Source organism: Oryctolagus cuniculus, chromosome 13 (genome assembly GCF_964237555.1).
Source record: "Oryctolagus cuniculus chromosome 13, mOryCun1.1, whole genome shotgun sequence".
Classification (NCBI taxonomy): Eukaryota; Metazoa; Chordata; class Mammalia; order Lagomorpha; family Leporidae; genus Oryctolagus; species Oryctolagus cuniculus.
This window is the reverse complement of record NC_091444.1, coordinates 64,469,448-64,493,791: the sequence shown is the minus strand read 5'-3', so window position 1 is coordinate 64,493,791 and position 24,344 is coordinate 64,469,448. Positions and strand designations below refer to the sequence as shown.

At 40.0% G+C, this 24,344-nt stretch overlaps 1 protein-coding gene across 3 annotated transcripts in view; it reads right to left on the bottom strand.

Annotated features, from left to right (window-relative positions):
• Positions 1 to 24,344, bottom strand: part of CATSPERE (catsper channel auxiliary subunit epsilon) — a 179,284-nt gene that overhangs the window by 106,946 nt on the left and 47,994 nt on the right. The window contains exons 6-8 of one of the 3 annotated variants that reach the window (XM_070055618.1): positions 23,828 to 23,852; positions 8,463 to 8,540; positions 3,979 to 4,085 (exon numbers count right to left, since the gene is read on the bottom strand). In XM_070055618.1, coding sequence (XP_069911719.1) covers positions 3,979 to 4,085; positions 8,463 to 8,540; positions 23,828 to 23,852 — 210 coding nt within the window. The remainder of the gene's footprint in view (positions 1 to 3,978; positions 4,086 to 8,462; positions 8,541 to 23,827; positions 23,853 to 24,344) is intronic. The other 2 variants (XM_070055617.1, XM_070055616.1) reach the window with 2 other exon arrangements.

Genomic DNA, 24,344 nt, shown 5'->3' with positions numbered 1-24,344 from the left:
GATAGGAAATTTCTAGAATAGGCAAATCCATACAGACATAAAATAGATTAGCAGGGCCAGGGCCTGGGTAAAGAGAATACGGGATTTATTTTTGGGTTGATTACGAGGTTCTAGAATTCCATTGATCTGATAGTAGCATAACTCTGTAGATACCCAAAATCATTGAATTGTATAGTTTAAAAGGGCAAACTGTTAGGTACACAATTTTTTTAAAAGATTTATTTATTTATTTAAAAGTCAGAGTTACACAGAGAGAAGAGAGGCAGGAGAGAGAGAGGTCCTCCATCTGATGGATCACTCCCCAATTGGCTGCAAGGCCAGAGCTGCACCGGTCCGAAGCCAGGAGCCAGGAGTCAGGAGCTTCTTCCTGGTCTTTCACACCGGTGCAGGGCCCAAGGACTTGGGCCATCTTCTACTGCCTTCCCAGGCCATGGAAGAGAGCTGGATTGGAAGTGGAGTAGCCCGATCTCGAACCAGCGCCCATATGGGATGCTGGCACTTCAGGCCAGAGCGTTAACCCACTGCGCCACAGCGCCGGCCCCAGGCATGCAGATTATAGTTCAATAATGCTATTAAAAATAGGAAGTAACAAATTGTATCTGATCTTCCTTTCTTTTAAATCAGAGGGGGCCTTTAGTTTAAAAATTTTTTTAAAGATTTTACTTATTTATTTGAGAGGTAGAGTTACAGACAGTGAGAGGGAGAGACGGAGAGAAAGGTCTTCTGTCCGTTGGTTCACTCCCCAAATGGCCGCAACGACTGGAGCTGCACTGATCCAAAGCCAGGAGCCAGGTGCCTCTTCCCAGTCTCCCACATGAGTGCAGGGGCCCAAGCACTTTGGCCATCTTTTACTGCTTTCCCAGGCCATAGCAGAGAGCTGGAATGGAAGAGGAGCAGCCGGGACTAGAACTGGTGCCCATATGGGATGCCAGCGCTGCAGGCGGGGGATTAACCTACTGCGCCATGGCACCGGCCCCTTTAGTTTAGTTTTATAGTAATCATTATAGTGACATTTTCCTACCTCCTTCCCTTCCAAGTTTTACAAAATAAGATTTAAGAAGTTTAGGTTGGGGCTGGCACTATGGTGCAGGGGGTTAAAGTCCTGGCCTGAAGTTTAGTTTAGATTAGTATTATTGTTTTAAATCCATTTTATTTCCCTAATGGCACCCCTCACTCACCCCTGAATTGAACTTTCTCATATCTTCTTGAATACATCTGCTTTCTCAGGTCTCAGTTTGAAAGTTCCTCCAATCAGCTAGCTTTTATTTCTTTTCAAAAAGCAGGCGTCATCTTTTTAGGAAATCCTTCCTTCATTACCTCTCCTCTCGGCCTGAGCTGGTGTGCCCTTTATGTGTTCTACACTCTGGGTTCACTTCCACCTCACATCTCTCTGTCTCCCTCACTAACTGTATAGTCACTGTAGGTCTTAAGAATGTTGCCCTGTGCCAAGGTGCTCAACAGATTAAGAAAGGCTGTCTAGGCCGGCGCCGCAGCTCATTAGGCTAATCCTCCGCCTTACGGCGCTGGCACCCCGGGTTCTAGTCCCAGTCGGGGCGCCAGATTCTGTCCCGGTTGCCCCTCTTCCAGTCCAGCTCTCTGCTGTGGCCAGGGAGTGCAGTGGAGGATGGCCCAGGTGGTTGGGCCCTGCACCCGCATGGGAGACCAGGAAAAGCACCTGGCTCCTGGCTTCGGATCAGCACGGTATGCCTGCCGCGGCGGCCATTGGATGTGCTGTGGCGGCCATTGGAGGGTGAACCAACGGCAAAAGGAAGACCTTTCTCTCTGTCTCTCTCACTGTCCACTCTGCCTGTCAAAAAAAAAAAAAGCTGTTTATATTTCATGATAACCTACTTATTTTAGTAGTAACAGGTATTCCTTCTCAAGGAGAGTTTGCTGTTGTGGTGTGTCTGTGTGCACTGGGGGTGGCAGTGATTGTGACATCCATCATACCACTTTAGTTCATGTTCCCAGCAGGACATATTTTCAGATATTGCCAGGATTTGTCATCATCCTGAATGAGGCTCTTGGTTTGAGGCTTAGGCATTTTAAAGAATTATTTATTTATTTGGCAGATATTCAGAGCTCCATCTCATGGTTCACCCTCCAAACACCCACAACAGTTGGGGCTGGGGGCAAAGCTTGAAGCAAAGAATACAGTCCAGGTCTCCCACATAGGTAGCAGGAACCCATTATCTTGAGCCATCACTATTGGCTTTCAAAGTCTGCATTAGCTGGAAGTTTGAGTTAGAAACCAGATTGGGGGCCGATACTGTGGTGCATTGGGTTAACGCCCTGGCCTGAAGTGCCGGCATCCCATATGGGTGCCGGTTCAAGACCGGCCTGCTTCACTTCCAATCCAGCTCTCTGCTATGGCCCGGGAAAGCAGCAGAAGATGGGCCCCTGCACTGGTGTGGGAGACCCAGAAGAAGCACCTGGCTCCTGACTTCGGTTTGGTGCAGCTCTGCCCTTGCAGCCAATTGGGGAGTGAACCATCGGACAGAAGACTCTCTCTCTCTCTCTCTTTCTCTCTCTCTCTCTCTCTGCCTCTCCTCTCTCTGTGTAACTGTGACTTTCAAATAAATAAATAAATCTTAAAAAAAAGAAACCAGATTGCGTATTGAAACCAGGTACTCTCAATTTGGGACATGCTCAATCGAACTTGCCCCAAATGGTGGAGTTAGAAACGTGCCAGGGGATGCCAATACAATCCCATCAAGGTTGCATGTACCAATGCCATCTCACTAGTCCAAGTGATCAACTTCAGTTCACAACTGATCACACTGATAGGTCTAAGAGTCAAAGGGATCACACAAGCAGGACTAGTGTCTGCTAATGCTAACTGATAGAATACAAAAGGGAGAGAACGATCCAACATGGGCAGCGGGATACACAGCAGACTCATAGAATGGCAAATGTCCTAAACAGCACTCTTGCCTCAGAGTCAGTCCTTAAGGCATTTGGATCTGGCTGAAGAGCCCATGAGAGTATTTTAGGCATGGAAAGCCAAGATACTCTGGCAAAAACAAAACAAAACAAAACAAAACAAAAACAAAAACAAAAACAACAACAACAAAAACACCTAAATGAAAGATCTCTGCGAGTGAGATCCCAGTAGAAAGAACGGGGCCATCAAAGAAGGAAGTACTTTTCTCTGAAGGGAGGAGAGAACTTCCACTTTGACTATGACCCTGTTGGAATAAGATCGAAGCCGGTGAGCCCAAAAGCCTTCCATAGCCTTGGCAACTCAAGACTAGAGCCTAGGGAGATTACTGATGCCATAAACAAGAGTGTCAAATTGTTAAGTCAACAACAGGAGTCACTGTGAACTTACTCCTCATGTGGGATCTGTCCTTAATGTGTTGTCCAATGTGAAGTAATGCTACAACTAGTACTGAAACAGTATTTTACACTTGGTGTTTCTGTGTGGGTGCAGACTGATGAAATCTTTACTTAATATATACTGAATCGATCTTCTGTATATAAAGATAATTGAAAATGAATCTTGATGTGAATGGAATGGGAGAGGGAGCGGGAGATGGGAGGGGTGAGAGTGGGAGGGAAGTTATGGGGTGGGGGAAGCCATTGTAATCCATAAACTGTACTTTGGAAATTTATATTTACTAAATAAAAGTTAAAAAAATAAATAAAAAAAAGAAACCAGGTACTCTGATATTTGATGTGGGTGTCCCAAATAGCAGCTTAGCTACTAGGCCAAATGATTGCCCCCAAGGTTTAACTATTAACACAAATTGTGAAACTAATATCCAAAAGTCTGACTGGCATTTTCTGAGTTGATAATTAGTTCTGTTTACTATAATTTTTTTGTGTACCATAACAAAGCACCTGCAAATTACATACAAGATATATATATATATATTCCAATAAAATTCTGCTAGGGTTTTTAAATCTCTTATAACCTTCTGGTATTTTTGGACTTATGAAATTAAATTTTATATTTGAAATTTAAAAATTAAATACCCTTTCCTCTGGTCCTCATACGGAAAGTAAGCTTTTCTCTGTAGAATTGTATGTATGGTTGGTTTCTGTCCCATAATGGCCAACTGTTTGCTTAGCACTATGGAATGCTGTTAAAACAAAATAAAATTTCTCTTTTACTCTTATAGTTAAAATATTAAAATTGCATTATAAAATATTGAATTTATTGTTTGTTATGATATTGTTTATATTCACTACATTTACATTCACTACATTTTCAAGATTTATCTTTTTTTCCTAACATGTAGCCTCCTTCCCATTTGAACTACATAAATTATAAACAAGTCACGTCACAGTTTCTGATCAGAATCGTTTATGAACCGGGACTGTGGGGATTCCTAACTCTGCAATCATAGTTTTTATCTTGTGAAATATATAATGAAGTTTCTAAAAGTAATCTGTGAGAAGTATTTCTATATGATTGCACTTTCAAAATAGCACACTTTTTTAAAAGGAAGACTTTAAACAGAATATGGAGACTTCAAGAAAAATTCTTTTTAGAATTCAGGTAGATATAACATGCTTCCTCTTTTTCTCATGAAAAATAAGGAGAAGGTGAATTGAACTGGAATCATTCCTAATAAGGTATTTTTTGAACAGAGGCAACTATTTTATTATGAGGAATTCCTAGAATAAAATATTGGATAATGAGGGCCAGTTTAGACTTCCATAGCTCCTTCTGTTCTAATCTTCTAATACAACTATTATTCAATTTTATATAAATAAATCAATCTCCCATAAAGGAGTGCTAGAGATTGCTATGATATGTGTCAGTAGTTTCAGGGGCTGTAGGACTGCCTAATAGGAGATCCTAACCTATTGTTTGGAGTAGGAACAATGGCCCTAAAAGATCTTCCCAAAGAATATACACTTAATGATTTTGACAGAGAAATATAGGTGTACCTAATAAATACCCCATGAATGATAGATATTATGTTTCTGAAAATCTTATTCACTTTTCAGAATTTTATTTGCAATGTTGGTTTAAATAACTCCAAAGAAAAAGAGTAAAAGCATTATTCGTGGAGCAAAGAATAAGATGGAAATAATCACAATGCGTATATATAATATACATTATAAAAAATGACCAAGGAAAAGCTAAGATAATCATGTAGAAAAGCTTAAAAATATTTTCCATTAAAAAGGAAATTTATTGTTATTAAATTTTATAAATACAGAAAAAAATATCAAATATGAGTGATAAAAAGACAAAATACACATTTGGTATTTTATTTCAGATTTACCAAGTATAGGCTATTCATGTTATCAGGTTATAAGAATCTATATGTGTATTGCTTCTAACTACTATAAGATATTCCTTTGAGTGTATTATCATCATTTACTTAATACTCCTCTGTTGTACATTCATGTAGTCTTATTTTTTTTTCATTATAGGTAAATAATATTGCCATGGGCATAATCAGATATACAGTCTTCTCCATGATTAGGACTATTTCTGAGGATAAGGTTCTTGGGAGAGTGATTACTTTATGAACACTTTAACATTTATTTATTTATTTATTTATTTTCATTTTATTTGAAAGACAGAGAGACCAAATTGCACAAAACAGTTATTCTTGGTCCCATTCCTGAGTCTCATTCTACTGCTGGCCCTCTTTTCCCTTGAGTGGATGTTGGGAATAGCTTGAGGCTCAGAGATTTAATGAGATGAGATAGGGCAGTGGGTTCAGGTTCAAAGATGGAATAAAACACAAGAATGAATTTAAAATATGTGACTATTTACAGGTCAAAACCAGGGATGGTTATGGAAGAGAATGAAGTCAGGGATAAAACTAAGGGTTGAGTATCTGTTAGGCACATTTATATCTTATTTGTAACAAAGCAAAACAACCCCAACCCAACATTAGACCATCCATATTTTGTCATAGCCATCTTGTTGATAACTGATGCAAACAACTCCCTCAAGTTACTCAGGTGAGAAAAAACCCTGATATGGTCATGGCAGGGATTGTGGAGACAGTGGCATGTGGCCGGAGACCTAAAAAATGAGTAGAAGTTACCAATGAAGGAAGAGAATGGGTTTTGATACAGAAGAAATAGTATAAGCAAAGACAAGCAGATGCATGCAACAGCCAGTATCTGCAAGTGTGGAGAGCTGAGGTCACAGACAGGTATCAAGAGCTTTGTATGCTCTGTTGAGAGGCCTACAGTGATAAGTCTATGCTGTTTTAATGGAAAACCATGATAGGTTACAAGAAAATGACATGGTTATGGGTAAACATGGAGATGTTGGGGGGGGGAGTCAAGTACTATTCATGCATGTACTAATATGAAAATGTGAATATTTCACTTAAAAAATTAGAAATTGAGTCATGCTTATAGTATTTAATTACCATTAATTTATTTTATTGCCTATGAGTTGCCTAACATTCTGATTTATCAGTCCATCTATGGGGAATTTGAATACTATGACTCGGGATAACATGCTATTTCAAAAACAGACAGATGTTGACTCAAACAGTTCCAAGAGAAACTAACAGTTAGCTAACAGTTCATTTTATATTTTTCTTTAATACATTCTGATTGTAACAGAAAACAGAATTTAAATCTTGAAAGATATATATATATGTGTGTGTGTGTATATATATATATATATATAACAAATTAATCAAAAGGCTTATTTATTCACTACGTTGTACTTTTAGAAAGCTTGTTTCCAGTTCAATAAGGGATTACACAGACTTTTGAAGGATACCTTCAATATATGATAGAGATAGGAGACAGCTGAGGCCTGAAGCAGATAGGGTAACAAAAAGCCCAAGAGACTCAAGTCTGATGTTCAGAGGTACACACCTGAAACAAAATACTCTCTCTCACTATTCAAAAACAAAATAGAAAAAGTGAGAACAAAACAGGATGTGGTTATAGCTGGACTCATCCAGCTCCAGATACCTACCCTCCAGTAACAAGATCATGCACGACTAACCTGTTTGCAAAACCTGTACAAACTCTCTCACAGCCCAAAGGATATAAACCCCTAAGCAACTTCCCCCTAATGGCTGCCCCTCCCTCAAGTGAGAGCTTTCTCTTGCTTCAACAAATTTTGCTTCTTTGCTTGTCCTTCCCTGACAATGCTCCTCATTCTTCTTGGTCACGAGACACAAATGTGAGTGATTAAAACCACAGACTTCTACATCATATAGATGGTTAAGGAATATTTTTAAAACAATATAAATGATGAGGTTCATAGAAAATAACAAGAATGCTCAATAGGAATTTGGGCATTGGGGCCACTGCTGTGGCACAGCAGGTAAAGCCTCTGATTGTGATGCGAGCATCCCGTATGGGCATCAGTTCAAGACCTGGATTCTCCATTTCTGATCCAGCTCCCTGTTAATGCACCTAGGAAAGCAGAGGAAGATGACACAAGTGCTTGGGCCCCTGCACCCAGATGGGAGACCTAAATGAAGCTCCTGACCCCTGGCTTCAGCCTGGCCCTGCCCCAGCCATTGTGGCCATTTGGAGAGTGAACCAGCAAATGGAAGAGCGCTCTCTCTCGCTTTCTCTCTCTCTCTCTCTCTCTCTCTCCCTTGCTCTCACTGTGTGACTCTTTCAAATGAATCTTAAAAAAAAAAAAAAGAATTTAGGTGTTTGGGTGTTTGGTATAGCAGCTTAAACCTCCATTTGAGATATCCACATCCCATATCAAAAGTCCTGGCTCAGGGACCAGCACTGTGGCACAGTGGGTTAAGCTGCCATCTGCAGCATAGACATCCCGTGTGGGCACTGGTTTGAGTCCTGCCTGCCCCGCTTCCAATCCAACTCCTTGTTAATGTGCTTGGGAAATCAGGGCAAGATGGCTCAAGTCCTTGGGTCCCTGCACCCACGTGAGAGATCAGGATGAAGCTCCTGGCTCCAGGCTTTGGTTCAGCTCTGCCCATTGCAGCCATTTGGGGAGTGAACCAACAGATGGAAGATCTCTCTCAATCTCTCTCCCTCTCTCTCTAACTCTGCCTTTCAAATAAAAATAAATTAATTAATAAAAATCTGTTTTTTTAAAAAAGTGCCTAGTTTAAGTCCTGGCTACATGCTTCCAATCCAGCTTCCTGTTAATGTGCATCCTTGGAGGCAGATGACGGCTCAAATATTAGGGTCTCTGCCATTGACATGGATCGGGATCCAGGCTCCTGGTTTTGGCCATTTGGGGAGTGAACCATCAGACAGCTCTCCCTCTCTTTATACTTTTCAAATAAAGCTAAAATACATTAAGAAAAAAAATTTATATATATTATTAAAAACAGAATTCTAAAGTATAGTTTATAACTGTAGATATTTAGCACAAATTCAAAATCACTCTAATGGCTAAACTAAATGTAAATAGATAATGAAAATGTATTTAGTTAGCTTTGACAGTTTAAAATCCTATCATTTGATTATAACTTATTCACAGCCCTTACAAAAAATGTAGCATATTATTTTAATTATGATGCAATGTTGCCACCTACTAATGAAGGTTCTTTTGCTTTCCACAGTAGCTCTTCAGGATCTGCGTTTTCTGGATCATATATCCATATACTAATAATCTAAAAAATAAAATTTGTGTACAGTTCTTTACTTTTATACAAATCGTGTCATTCTTTGTGGTAAAACAACCATAAAATGTTTTTTATTTAAACATTTTTATTATCCTATTTTTAAAAATCAAAAGTATACATTTTTAATAAGTTTAACAATCTAAAGACCTATGAAGAGTTGATAACATCTCTTTACACCTCTTGAAAGACTGTTATTTCATGTGAATACTTATGCATCTTTCTTTACACCCATAAATAGATACAATAACCTTCACATCCATATGCTTTTTACAAAAATGAAGTCATTCAAATACATCATTTGCACCTGACTTTAGTGACTTTATGCAACATGGCCACTCCAAAAATAGATCTCATATAAATCCTATTCTTTCTTGTTTATTTTTCCTTAATAGATAATTTGTATAATTAAAACAAATTAATTAGAAATATAGCAAAAATTGTCCCTCTGATTCTACACTCCATTGCTTAGTTTCTGTAAGTTCACCTGCATCCCAGAGGTAGCTACTATGTTCTTCCTTATATTTCTTTTTTATTTTAATTTTAATTTTTTTGACAGGCAGAGTGGATAGTGAGAGAGAGACAAAGAGAAAGGTCTTCCTTTTTCTGTTGGTTCACCCCCCAATGGCCGCTGCGGCCGGCGCACCATGCTGATCTGAAGCCAGGAGCCACGTGCTTCTCCTGGTCTCTATGCAGGTGCAGGACCTAAGCACCTGGGCCAACCTCCACTGCACTTCCGGGCCAGAGCAGAGAGCTGGACAGGAAGAAGAGCAACCAGGACAGAATCCGGCGCCCCGACCAGGACTAGAACCCGGTGTGCCAGCGCGGCAGGCGGAGGATTAGCCTATTGAGCCGCAGCGCCAGCCTCTTTTTTATTTTAAAGATTTATTTATTTACTTGAAAGAGTTACACAGAGAGAGGAGAGGCAGATGCAGAGGCATGGGGCAGGGCGGGGAGAGAGTTAGTTCTTCTATCCACTGGTTCCTTCCCCAAATGGCCACAAGGGCTGGGGCTGGGCCATGCTGGAGCCATGAGCCAGGAGCTTCTTCTAGATCTCCCATGCAGGTTCTGAGGCCTAAGCACTTGAGCCATCTTCTGCTGCTTTCCCAGGTGCATTAGCAGGGAGCTACATGGAAGCTGAACAGCCAGGACTTGAACCAGCACCCACATGGGATGCTGGTGCAGCAGGCAATGGCTTAACTGATTGTGCTGCAATGCCAGTCCCCCATACTCATTTTCCTATTATATTATTTATTTGTAAGAATTATTTTTTACATATTAAGAAGTCATTGACCCGGCGCTGCGGTTCACTAGGCTATTCCTCTGCCTGCGGCGCTGGTACCCCAGGTTCTAGTCCCGGCTGGGGCACCAGGTTCTGTCCCTGTTGCTTCTCTTCCAGTCCAGCTCTCTGCTGTGGCCCAGGAAGGCAGTGGAGGATGGCCCAGGAGCTTGGACCCTGCACCTGCATGGAAGACCAGGAGGAAGCACCTGGTTTTTGTCTTCAGATTGGTGCAGCAGGCCAGCTGTGGCGACCATTGGGAGGTGAACCAATGGAAGGAAGACCTTTCTCTCTCTCTCTCTCTCTCTCTCTGTCTAACTTTGCTTGTCAAAAAAAAAAAAAAAAGAAGAAGAAGAAGACGACGAGGACAATGACGACATTGAGGGTTGAGGGGCTGGCTCTGTGGCTCACTCAGTTAATCCTCTGCCTGCCGAACCGGCATCCCATTTGGGTGCCGGGTTCTAGTCTCGGTTGCTCCTCTTCCAGTCCAGCTCTCTGCTGGACCCCAGCAAAGCAGTGGAGGATGGCCCAAGTGCTTAGGCCCCTGCACCCACATGGGAGACCAGGAGGAAGCACCTGGCTCCTGGCTGTGGATTGGTGCAGCGCCGGCCATAATGGCCATTTGGGGGGTGAACCAACGGAAGGAAGACCTTTCTCTGTCTCTGTCTATAACTCTACCTGTCAAATAAAAAAAAAAAAGAAGACATTGATTTATCTATTGATTCTGATTTTATTTTTTCACATACATTCCATTTTCTTTGTCGTTATGGTAATATTTGTCATGCTAACTATTGCTTGTTTATCTTCTAGTTCTATGGAGTGAAGATTAAATATTTTGGTTGTTTTTGGATTTGTATATAGTTTGAAAGATTTCCAATTCTTTACTGCAGAAGAATTCTTCCATGTTTCCTTCAATTGTTATTAGATTCACTGTATTCACATTTTCAACCCATTTCAAATTTAAAAAATGGTTTTTTAAAAATATTTATTTATTTATTTGAAAGGCAGAGTTACAGAGAAGCAGAGGCAGAGAGAGAGAGGTCTTCTATCTGCTAGTTCACTTCCCATTGGCCTTAAAGGCAGGAGCTGCATCAATCTGAAGCCAGGAGACAGGAGTTTCTTCCAGGTCTCCCACACAGAGGCAGGGGCCCAACCACTTGGGTCATCTACTACTGCTTTTCCGGCCATAGCAAGGAGCTGGATTGGAAGCAGAGCAGCCAGGACTCGAACTGGCGCCCATGTAGGATGCCAGTACTGAAGGTGGTGGTTTTATCCACTATGCCACAGTGCCGGCCCCCATGATTTCTTAAATCTTATTTTGCATTTCCATTCTTTTCTGCTTTATATATTTATTTTTGACACAGTAATTGTACATATTTATAGGGTAGAGTTGTGACATTTCAATACATATATACAATGTGTAACCATCAGAACAGGGTAATTTGCATATCTACCAGCTTAGACATTTATCATTTCTTTGTGTTAGGAACATTCAAAATCCTCTCTACTAGCTACTTTGAGAAATTCAGTTAATTGCTGTCAACTGGAGTTATCCTACTGTCACTCCTCTGACCCCACTGCACTCCTGTGTCTGTTAACCATCCTTTTCATCCTTCCTTCCCTTGCACCTGTATGTTTCTATTTTGCTTTTTGTTTTGTTTTGTTTTTGACAGGTAGAGTGGACAGTGAGAGAGAGAGACAGAGAGAAAGGTCTTGCTTTTGCCGCTGGTTCACCCTCCAATGGCCGCCACGGCTGGTGCGCTGTGGCCTGCGCACCGTGCTGATCCGAAGGCAGGAGCCAGGTGCTTATCCTGGTCTCCTATGGGGTGCAGGGCCCAAGAACTTGGGCCATCCTCCACTGCCTTCCCGGGCCACAGCAGAGAGCTGGCCTGGAAGAGGGGCAACCGGGACAGAATCCAGCGCCCTGACCGGGACTAGAACCCCGTGTGCTGGCGCCACAAGGTGGAGGATTAGCCTATTGAGCCGCGGCGCCGGCCTCTATTTTGCTTTAATTTCTCATCATTTGATTTTTCTTTTTTATTACCTCCTATTTGATTTATGGTATTTCCTAATTCTTCCTTCAGACTGCTGTATTTTTGTAATTTTATTTTTGCTTCTATAACTTTAATGTACATCTTCAAATATTTATAGGCATGTTTAATACAGGCTAAAATTAATCAGTATCTGTATTTTGAACATTTTAAGCACAACATACACACTCAAATTCTTCTTCATTTTCCTTTCTTTTCTTGTTTTAAAAAAGACATATTAAAATGTTTATTCAGTGCTTATTTAGATCTACTAGTATATTGTATAGTTACTTCATTGCTCAATATTACCTATTGCATCCTGGTCTTTAGTTTTTTAGTAAGAATTTGTATCTTAAATTATGAAAGAATCTCCAAATTATCTCTTTTCAGTATTGTCTACAATTTTATTTATGTCTACAATTTTTTCTCACTTTTTGGAATTTTTTAAAATTAATTTTTTTAAGGAATACAAATTTCATAAGTACAACTTTAGGAATATAGTTATTCCTAAATTCTATAGTTATTCCCACCATACCTGCCCTTCTACCCACACTCACACTGCTCCTCCTCCTCCTCCCTGATTCCCAGTCCCATTCTCCATTAAGATTCATTTTCAATTAACTTTGTACACAGAAGACCAACTCTATACTAAGATTTCAACAATTTGCACATACACAAAAAATTGTTTGCAAACTAGTTTTACAGTTAACTCTCATAATAGAACTGATTGAGGACAGAGGTCCTGCATGGAGAGTTAGTGCACAGAGACTCCTGTTGTTAATTTAACAATTAACACTCTTATGTATGATGTCAATGACCACCCAAGGCTCCCGACATCAGCTGCCTAGGCTAAGGAAGCCTTTCGAATCCATAAATTCCATCAGAATTTAGACAAGGCCAAAAGCAAAGTGGAAGATCTCTCCTCCCTTTATAGAGAAAAGTACATCCTTCATTAATGGACACTTCTTTCTGCTGGGGTCTTACTTAGATCCTTCAAATAGAACATTTTTTGCCACAGTGTCTTGGCTTTCCATGCTTGAAATGCTCGGGCTTTTCAGCCAGACCAGGAAGCCATAAGTGCTGATTCTGAGGTTAGAGTGTTACTTAAAGCAACTGTCATTCTATGAATCTGCTGTGTGGACTGCTTCCCATGTTGGAACATTCTCTCCTTTTTAACGCTATCTAATATTATTACTAGACACTTGTTCCTATTTATATGATCTCTTTAACACTTAATCCTATCTATATGATCACTTTAACGCTTAAGGTGGTATTTTTACCACCAAGCTTAATGGGATTTGGGGTTCCATGACAAGTTTTTAAACTGTACCCTTAGAAGTAAATCTGTAGGAACATACGCAGAACTATACAGCTTTACAGTTATAAATTTCCTCCCCCCTCTCTTATACCCACTCTTATTTTTTGCGGAGATCCATCCTCAATTGCCTTTATACAAATATGATTAACTCTATGTTAAGTAAAGAGTTCAATAAATAATATGAAGAAAAAAACAAAAACGACAACAAAAAAACCATTCCTTGACAGTCAAGACAAGGGCAGCTCAATTTCAGTTCTGCAGATTGCCTTTTAGTGTTCCATTACTTCTCACAGATCAGGGAGAACATATGGTATTTGTCCCTTTGGGACTGGCTTATTTCACTAAGTATGTTTTCCAGATTCATCCATTTTGTTGTAAATGACTGGATTTCATTTCTTTTTACTACTCTGGAGTATTTCATAGTGTATATATCCCATAATTTCTTTATCCAGTCTTCGGTTGACTAGCATTTAGATTGATTCCATGTCTTAGCTATTGTGAATTGAGCTGCAGTAAACATGGGGGTGCAGATAACTATTTCACATGCTGATTTCATTTCCCTTGGGTAAGTTCCCAGGATTGGGATGGCTGGGTCATATGGTAAGTCTATATTCAGATTTCTGAGGTATCTCCATACTTTCTTCCATAGTGGCTTTACCAGTTTGCATTCCCACCAACAGTGAATTAGGGTACCTTTTCCCTCACATCGTTACCAGCATTTGTTGCTTGTTTATTTCTTTATGAAAGTCATTCTAATTGGGGTGAAGTGAAACCTCATTGTGGCATTGATTTGCATTTTCCTGATTGCTAGTGATCCTGAACATTTTTTCATTTGTCTGTTGGCTATATGGATTTCCTCTTTTGAAAAATGTATGTTTAAGTCCTTTGCTCATCTCTTAACTGGGTTGTCTATTTTGTTGTTGTCTGTTTTGTTGTCAAGTTTCTTGATCTCTTTGTATATTCTCGTTATTAATCCTTTATCAGTTGCATAGTTTGCAAATAATTTCTACCATTCTGTGGTTGCCTCTTCACTTTCCTGATGTTTTTTTTATAGTACAGAAACTTCTCAATTTGATGTAATTCCATTTGTTAATTTTGGCTTTGATTGCCTGCGCCTCTGGGGTCTTTTCCAAAAACTTTTCATCTGTGCCAATGTCTTGCAGGGTTTCACTAATGTCTTCTAATAATCTGATAGTGCTGTGTCACAGATTTAGATCTTTAATCCATTTTTAGTGGATTTTTGTGTAATATGTAAGGCAGGGGTCTTGCTTCATACTTCTGCATGTGGAAACCCAGTTTTCACAGCACCATTCGTTTGTCTAATATAAGTTGGTTGTAGATGCTTGGATTGATTTTTGGTGTTTTTTTAAAGATTTATTTATTTATTTCAAAGTCAGAGCTACACACAGAGAGAAGGAGAGGCAGAGAGAGAGAGAGAGAGAGAGAGAGAGAGAGAGAGAGAGAGAGAGAGAGAAAGTCTTCCATCCGCTGGTTCATTCTACAAAGGCCAGGGCAGTGCTGATCTGAAGCCAGGAGCCAGGAGCTTCTTCTGGGTCTCCCACATGGGTGTAGGGGTCCAAGGACTTGGGACCTTGGGCCATTTGCTACTGCTTTCCCAGGCCATAGCAGAGAGCTGGATCAGAAGTGGAGCAGCCAGGACTCAAACCGGCATCCATATGGGATGCTGGCACTGCAGGCTGCAGCTATACCCACTATGCCACATTGCCAGCCCCAATTTTCTGGCATTTCTATTCTGTTCCACTGGTCTCTCCTTTTGTTTCTGTTACCAGACCAGGCTGTTTTGATTATAACTTCCTTATAGTATGTCTTGAAATCTAGTATTGTGATGCCTCTGGTTGAGCTTTTGCTGTACAAGATTGCTTTAGCTACTTGAGGTCTCCTGTGTTTCCATATGAATTTCAGCATCATTTTTTCCAGATCTGAGAAGAATGTCTTTGGCATTTTGATTGGCATCGCATTGAATCTGTAAATAGCTTTTGAAAAATGGACATTTTGAAGATATTGATTTTTCCAATCCATGAACATGGAAGATTTTTCCTTTTTTGGGGTATCTTCTATTTCTTTCTTTAATGTTTTGTAATTCTCATTGTAAAGATTTTTGATATCCTTGGTTAAATTTATTCCAAGGTATTTGATTTTGTTTGTAGCTGTTGTAAATGGGTTTGATCTTAGAAGTTCTTTCTCAGCCATGACATTGTCTATATATACAAAGGCTGTTGATTTTTGTGTATTGATTTTATATCTTGCTACTTTATCAAACTTCTATGAGTTTCAATAGTCTCTCAATGGAGTCTTTTGGATCCCCTTTATATAAAATCATGTCATCTGTTAAAAGGGATAGTTTGATTTCCTCCTTCCCAATTTTGTATCCCTTTGATTTCTTTTTCTTGCCTAATGGCTCTGGCTAAAACTTCCAGTACTATATTGAATAACAGTGGTGAGAATGGGCATCCTTTTCTGGTACCAGATCTCAGTGGGAATGCTTCCAACTTTTCCCCATTCAATAGGATGCTGGCTGTGGGTTTGTCATAAATTGCCTTGATTGTGTTGAGTAATGTTCCTTTTATACCCAATTTGCTCAGAGTTTTCATCATGAAAGGGCGTTGCATTTTATCAAATGCTCTTTCTGCATATATTGAGATAATCATATGGTTTTCTTCTTCGTTTTGTTAATGTGATGCATCACATTGATTGATTTGCAAATGTTGAACCATCCCTGCATAGCAGGGATAAATCTCACTTGGTCTGGGAGGATGATCTTTCTGATGTGTTATTGGATTCTAATGGCTAGAATTTTGTTCAGAATTTTTGTGTCTATGTTCATCAGAGAAACTGGTCGTACTTCTATTTCTGCATTGCATCTTTTTCAGGTTTAGGAATTAAGGTGACACTGGCCTCATAGAAATAATTTGTTTTGAATAACTTGAGAAGTGGAGTTAGTTCTTTAAATGTCTGGTAGAATTCAGCAGTGAAGCCATCTGGTCCTGGGCCTTTTTTGTTGGCAGAGTCTTTATGACTATTCAATTTCCGTCTTGGTAATGGGTATGTTTAGGTTTTCTATGTCTACATGGCTCAATTTAGGTAGGTTGTATGTGTCTATTTCTTCTAGGTTTCCCTGTTTGTTGGCACACAGCTCTTTGTTGTAATTTCTGATGATTCTTTTTATTTCTGTGATGTCTGTTGTTACATTTCCTTTTTTATCTCTAATTTTATTGATTTGGGTCTTCTTTCTTCTTCTTTTGGGTTAGTGGGCCCAAAAAAACCAGCTCTGTGTTTTTCTGACCTTTTTATATTTTTTTTAATTCCGTTTGTTGATTTCTAATTTTAATTATTTCTTGTGTCCTACTAGTTTTGGGCTTGGTGTGTTGCTGTCTTTCTAGATCCTTGAGATGCTTTGATAGCTCATTTATTTGGTGCCTTTCCAATTTCTTGATGTAGGCACCAATTGCTATAAACTTTCCTCTTAACACTGCTTTTGCTGAATCCCATAAGTTTTAATATGTTGTATTGTTGTCTTCATTTGTTTCTAGAAATTTTTTTTAATTCTCTTTTGATTTCTTCAATATCTCACTGTTCATTCAGGAGCTTGTTGTTCAACCTCCATCTGTTTGCATATGTTCTAAAGATTCCTGAGTTGCTGATTTCCAGCCTTATTCCACTGTGGTCTGAGAAGATACATAGTATGATTTCTATTTTTTGGAATATGGTAAGACTTGCTTTATTGCCTAGCATGTGATCAATCCTAGAGAAAGTTGCATGCACTGATGAGAAGAAAGTGTATTCTGTAGCTGTAGAATGGAAAGTTGTGTAGATATCTTTTAGGTCCATTTGGTCTACAATGTTGATTAACTGCGCTGTTTCTGCTGATTTTCTGTCTGGTTGATCTGTCCATTGCTGAAAGTAGGGTACTGAAGTTCTCCTTACTACTTAATTGGAGTCTATGTCTCCCTTTAGATCCATTAACATTTCTTTTAAATAGCCAAGTACCTTGTAACTAGGTGCATATACATTTATAATAGTTACATCTTCCTGTTGAATTGATCCCTTAATCATTACATATTGTCTTTGTCTCTTTTAACAGTTTTTGTTTTAAAGTCTATTTTGTCTGATATTAGGATGGCTATATTAGCAGTTTTTTTGGTTTCTGTTGGCATGGAATAGCTTTTTCCATCCTTTTACTTTGAGTCTGCATGCATGTTTGTTGGTGAGATATGTTTCTTGTAGGCAGCAAATAGATGGGTTTCGTTTTGAATTCATTCATCCAGTCTGTGTCTTTTAACTGGAGAGTTGAGGCCATTTACATTCAAGGTGACTTGATAAATAATGACTTTGCACTGCCATTTTTCAAAAAATATTCCTATTTTTACTTTGAATTTCCTTTTAAGTTTTATTGGGATATTTTCTTCCTTTACCTTCTTTTGTAGTGATGCTCATGTTTCTGTGTTTCTGTGTCAACACATCCTTAAGCATCTGTTGTAGAGCTGGACGGGTGGTGACAAATTCATTCAATTGCTTGTTATTGAAGGTTTTTTTTTTTAAAAAGATCTATTTATTTATTTTAAATACAGAGTTACACAGCGAGAGGAGAGGCAGAGAGAGAGAGAGAGGTCTTCCATCTGATGGTTCACTCCCCAATTGGCCACAATGGCCAGAAGTGCGCCAATCTGAAGTCAGGAACCAGGAGCTTCCTCTGGGTCTCCCACACCGGTGCAGGGGCCCAAGGACTTGGGCCATCTTCTACTGCTTTCCCAGGCCATAGCAGAGAGCTGGATCGGAAGTGGAGCAGCCAGGTCTCGAACCAGTGCCTATATGGGAGGCTGGCGCTTTCAGGCCAGGGCATTAACCCGCTGCCCCACAGTCCCATCCCCATTATTGAAGGTTTTATTTTACCTTCACTCATAAATGAGAGTTTTGCAGGGTACAGTATTCTGGGTTGACAGTTTGTTTCTCTAAGGACTTAGAATTTATCTTGCCATTCTCTCCTTGCCTGTGGGGTTTCTGATGAGAAGCCTGCTGTGAGTCTAATTGGAGATCCTCTGACATTAATCTGGTGTTTCTCTTGTGTACATTTTGGAATCTTTTGTCTTTTACTGTGGAAAGTTTGATTACAATGTGTTGTTGTGAAGATCTTTTCTGGTCATGTCTATTAGGAGTTCTATGTGCTTCCTGTACATGGATGTCCCTTTCTTTCTCCAAATTAGGGAAATTTTCTGTTATTATTTCACTACTAGGCCTTCTAATGCTTTCTCTTTTTCCATGCCTCCAGGAACTCCTAGAGCCTGTATGTTGGGTCGTTTGGTAGTATCCTGTAGATTCCCAATATTATTTTTTAGTTTTCTAATTTCTTCTTGTTTTTGGTTTGACTGTATAATTTCCTATGCTTTGTCTTTTAAGTCTGATATTCTTTCTTCTTCTTCACCAATTCTGTTGTTAAGTTTTCCACTGCATTTTTTATCTGTTCTATTGAATTGTTCATTTCATTTTGATTTCCCTTTAAGATCTCAATTTTGTGGGAGGAATTTTCTTTCATGTCACATATGGATTTCAGTAGTTCATGCATTTGCTTCTGATTACTTCTATGTAATCTTATGATAACTTTTAGAATTCCATTTCTGGCATTTCTTCAATCTCATCATCTTCACAATCTAGTATTGAAGTGTTGTGTTCTTTTGGAGGTGTTGTATTGTCTTCCTTATTCTTATTTCTTGAATTACTTGGCATTTGTGGAGATACTTGTTAGTTTCTTTGATTTTTCACTGTGGCGGTTTTATCTTTTTACCTTGCTTCTGTAGGTAATGGAGTGTCTGCTTTCAGTGAATATCTAGAGGTGTGTGGTGAATGTGGCCAGGGAGCTCTGTTCAGTTCTCCTGGGCAAAGGGTGTGTCTAAGGTGACACACCCAGGTTTGGCTTAGTAGATCTTTTTTTGTTTGTTTTTTATCAGAAGGGAGGTTTATTCTGCTCAGCTGAGCTCCTTTCCTCAAAGGAGACCTGTGCCTGAGTGCTAGCCCCAGTGGGTATAATATTTGTCTGCTCTGCCCACAGGACCGACCACACAAAGGATCTGTTCAGTCCTCAGTGTAAGCTCAGATTCCCCTGCAGTGTCCCTCAGCAGGTAACCAGGAAGCCCTGTGTGTGTGCAGTCTCCCACAGTGACTGCCCAAAGTCCCAGCCACACCATGAACCTTCCCACATAGCCTCAGTTTTTTTTTTCACAGTCCTGGCTTACAAGCCTCCCACAGTCATGATCACTCTGCCCCCTGTTACTTCTCCCCACCATAGTTAGGAATCTCCACTCGACTGGTTGCTTGGCATGGACACGAGCTGGCACAGCTATTATGTATGTCCAAAATGGTGCCTGCTTTATTGGCTTGTTACAGGATGCCACTGTAAGGTAATCAGGGAGAGAAAAACATGCCCTTCCTTTTTTTCCCTCCTCTAGTTTGGCAGGTACACCATCCCCCATGGGGTTTCAAGCCCAGTTTCCTCTAGGCTTTTCCTGCAGCTTTATCACCAGTGGCTTGGGCTGCTGCAGTCTGGTCTCACCTCACTTTCCAACACTGGTGCAGAGACTCTCGACTGCTGGGGTCCTAAGTTGTGGGCATCCATGCCCTTCACCTAGGTCCACCTTATCCCTTAATTTGTATAGAGTTTCCTCTGCCATTTTCTCCCTAACTCTTCCCTGAGACTTTATTCTGTCCACTTTTTTTAAGCTATCTTCTCCTAGACTAGAGCAGTATCTCCCTCTGCCATCTTGGAAGCTCTCCCTGGAATTTCTATTATATGCATGATGAAATGTTTCAGTCCTCTAAGACTCTTAAATTTCTTTGGATATTTTCTATCTTTTCACATTGATTTGCTGCATTCTACATGAGTCTCATTCCAAAAAATTTTTAAATGTTTATTTATTTGAGAGGCAGAGTTACAGACCAAGAGAGGGAGACAGAGAGAGAGGTTTTCCATCCTCAAATGGCTGCATTGCTGGAGCTGGGGTGATCCAAAGCCAGTAGCCAGGAGATTTTTAACAGGCCTCCCACATGGGTGCCGAGACCGAAGTTCTTGGGCCATCTCCCACTGCTTTCGCAGGATATCAGCAGGAAGCTGGATTGGAAGTGGAACAGCCAGGACTTGAACCAGTGACCATATGGGATGCTGGTGCTGCAGGCAGAGGCTTAACTTACTATGCCACAGCACTAGCCCTTCATTCCAAATGATTAGTTCTCCAATTTTCTCAACTTTATCTAGTCTGCTGTTAATCTTTTATTGGATTTTGATTCTTAGAAGCTTAATTTTTTTCATTTTAAGATATCTTAATGGGATTTTTTTCTTTCTTTTAAAGATTTATTTCATTTATTTGAAACACAGAGTTACAAAGAGAGGGAGAGATGGAGAGAAATCAGAAGTGGAGCAAAAAACAAACAAACAAAAATAACAAAAACAATAAAAGGGGACCAGAGCTGTGGTGTAGTGGGTAAAGCCACTGCCTGCAGTGCTGACATCCTGCACAGGCATTGGTTTGAGTCCCAGCTGCTCTACTTCCAATCCAGCTCTCTGCTATCGCCTGGGAAAGTAGTGGCGGATGGCCCAAGTGCTGGGGCCCCTGCACTCACATGGGAGACCAACAAGAATCTCTTGGCCCATGGCTTCTGATGGGGCCAACTCTGGCCATTGTGGCCATTTGGGGAGTGAACCAGTGGATAGAAGACCTCTCTGTCTCTCTAGCTGCCTCTGCCTCTCTGTAACTCTGCCTTTCAAATAAATAAATAAATAATTATAAAAAAAAAAAGAAGTGGAGCAGTCAGCCCCAGAGATAATTTTCAAATTCTGAATTTTCTATAGTTTCTGAACAAGCCCTTTTTTATTCCTTCTTTTATCTCTTTGTTTTAAATATGAATTCTAATCTTTCACATGATTCTGTATCTAGTGTTGAATAGTATAAGCTTTCTCCATTTTTGTGTCAATTCCAGTCAATTTGTTATTAATTTGTATCTTATTTTTTGAGGTATTTTACAGAGTTTTTCTATGAGAATCTTGTGTACTATTAGTTATAGAAAAAAAATTTTAAAAAGACTTATTTACTGGGGCTGGTGCTGTGGCATAATGGCTAAAGCCACTGCCTGTGGTGCCAGTTCCCCATAAAGGCGCTGGTTTGAGTCCTGGCTGCTCTACTTCTGATCCAGCTCCCTGTTGATGTGGCTGGGAAAGCAGCGGAAGATGTCCCGAATCCTTGGGCCCCTATACCCAATGGGAGACCAAGAAGAAGTTCCAAGCTCCTGGCTTCATATTGGATCAGCTCTGGCTCTTGGTGCCATCTGGGGAGTGAACCAGCAGATAGAAGACATCTCTCTGTCTTTCCATGTAACTCTGCCTTCAAATTTATTTGGAGAGTGACTCAATTTATTTGGAAGGCAGAATTACACACACACACTCACACTCACACACACACACACACACACACACACACACAGACGGAGGAGCCAGGAGCCAGGAGCATCATCCAGGTCTCCCATGAGGGTGACGGGGCCCAAGCACCTGGGCCATCCTCCACTCTTTCCCAGGCACATCAGTAGGGAGCTGGATCGGAAGTGGAGCAGCTGGAACTCAAACTGGCACTCATATGGGATGCCAGTGTTGCAAGCAGCAGCTTTACACACTAGGCCATGGACCTGGCCCCTGGAAATGGGTTCTTGTAATAGTCTGTGCTCTTGGAATTTTTTGCGTGAAAAGTCATTTTTGTGTTTATTTCTTTGCACTAGTTTGTCAAGCCTCAGACTGTTAAACCAGGACATCACCCGAAAGGCATTTTAGGTAATTCCTTGTCCATCTATAGCCCCAAAGGGATGTACTATTTCTTTGCAATTAACATATGCCAGTGAGTAGAGCATTACTAGTCCCCGTAACCTTTTTAAAATCCAGTTTTTATATAAGGAGATGAGCTCCTCCTTGACCACAGGCTGCAGTCTTTGTTTCCTATTCTCATATGAATGCTACAACCTCACCCCTTACACAATAGCATTTAACTTCTATTTTAACATTCTTTATTCAGAACTCGATCTTACAACTCTGGCTGTGAGTCTCAATTATTTCTGACTACCAATAAACTCCTTTTCTTGTTTTTGAATTTTATACACACACGCACCTATATTAATGCAAAGGTCTGTTACTTGGGCACTAGCATTTTACACAATACATATACTTTCTGTAGGTATTCCAATGGATTTTGAATGTGATGGAGGTTACCTGTATTATTTGGGTCTGTATATATTCTATGTGTGGAAGTTCTCCTTTCGATTTCTGTTTATCTTACAATTTATTCCTCAATGATAATATTTTTTCTTGGTTTTGACCATTATTGTAGCTATAGCATTAATAATAACTGAATAGGGGCCAGCATTGTGGCGTAGGAGGTAAAGCTACTGCTTTCAATGCCAGCATCCCATTATCCCATTATGGGTGCCAGTTTGTCTCTTGGCTGCCCAAGTGCTTGGGTCCTTGTCACCCACCTGAGAGACCTGGATGAAGCTCCTGGCTCCTGGCTTTGATCTGGCTCATCCCTCACTGTGGACGCATGGGGACTGAACCAGCAAATGGATTATCTCTCTCTCTCCCCCTCTCTCTGTAACTTGCAATTCAAGTAAATAAATAAATCTTTATGAAAAAGATAAAAACTTTCAGATTTCAGAGCCCTTTCATTCTCTAAGAAATTATGGAAGATTTTACAATGCTTTTGATTTATGTGGATTAATCTATCAATATTTACCATAGAGCAGATTAAAACTGAGAACATTTTAAGATATTTATTTATTTTGTGGCCTAGTAGATTAAGCCTCCCCCTGTGGTGCTGGCATCCCATATGGACTCTGGTTTGTGTCCTGGCTGTACCTCTTCTAATTCAGCTCTCTGTGATGGCCTGGGAAAGCAGTGGAAGATGGCCTAAGTGCTCAGGCCCCTGCACCCAAGTGGGAGACCCAGAAGAAGCTCCTGGCTACTGGCTTTGGATCAGCTCAGCTCCAGCCATTGCAGCCATTTGGGGAGTGAACAAGCAGATGAAAGACCTTTCTCTCTGTTTCTCCTTTTCTCGGTCTGTAACTTTACCTCTCAAAGAAATAAAAAAAAATCTTAAAAAAGGTATTTACTTATTTTTAAAACAATGATAAACCTATTACATGCTAGCTAACATTTTTTAAAAATATTAATATTTTAAATATTTAAATATTAAAAATATTTAAATATTAAATGTATTAAATTAAATTTATTTAAATATTAAAATATTAAACTATTTAAATATTTAAATATTTTAAACAAAAATTGGTTAAAAAAATGACTGCTGCATATTTTCACAATCTCTTTCATGTGCACATTAATAGAAGACATCTGAATAATCAGCTCTGCTCCTGCATTCACACTGTGGCTGTGCATTTGGTAGATGGATATAGGGGAAAACCCATCCTCTTGCAGATGTGTGGTTGGAAGAGGGTGCACTTCCTGAATAGGTCTTATGCAGCCTCACTATGGCTCCTCAAAACTTACTCCAAGTACCACCGCTCTAACTTCCTAGTCGGCTAATATGGAATATGAGAAACAGTATAGTAGTGACTTACAAAAGATACATAAAATTTAGAAAATTTTTACCTGGGTTAAGTTGTGAAAGAGATTTCTGTGGAGAGAAAGAAAACATATTTTAGTAAATGGCATGCTAAAAATTAATGTGAATGTTCTACCCTCAGTAATAATTTCCAAACCTTTGCAAATTCTCTCTGTATTTCATTACAGATTTATGGATAAATAGAGGCTACATTTTTATAAAATCACTTCCGTATGTATATTTAACAATGTCTATGACTCTCACTTGTCATTATGGAAAGCATGCTTCATGAACAATACTGCAGTTCACATAATCAAAGTTGCATGATTAATTTTCTTTAAAAATTTGATATTATCATTCTACATTAAAAAGCCTATAGTGGGGGCCAGCGCTATGGCACAGGTTAATCCTCCACCTGTGGCACCGGCATCCCATATGGGCACTGGTTTTAGTCTGGGCTGCTCCTCTTCCCATCCAGCTCTCTGCTGTGGCTTGGGAAAGCATTACAAGATGACCCAAGTCCTTGGGCCCCTGCACCCGCATGGGAGACTGGGAAGAAGCACC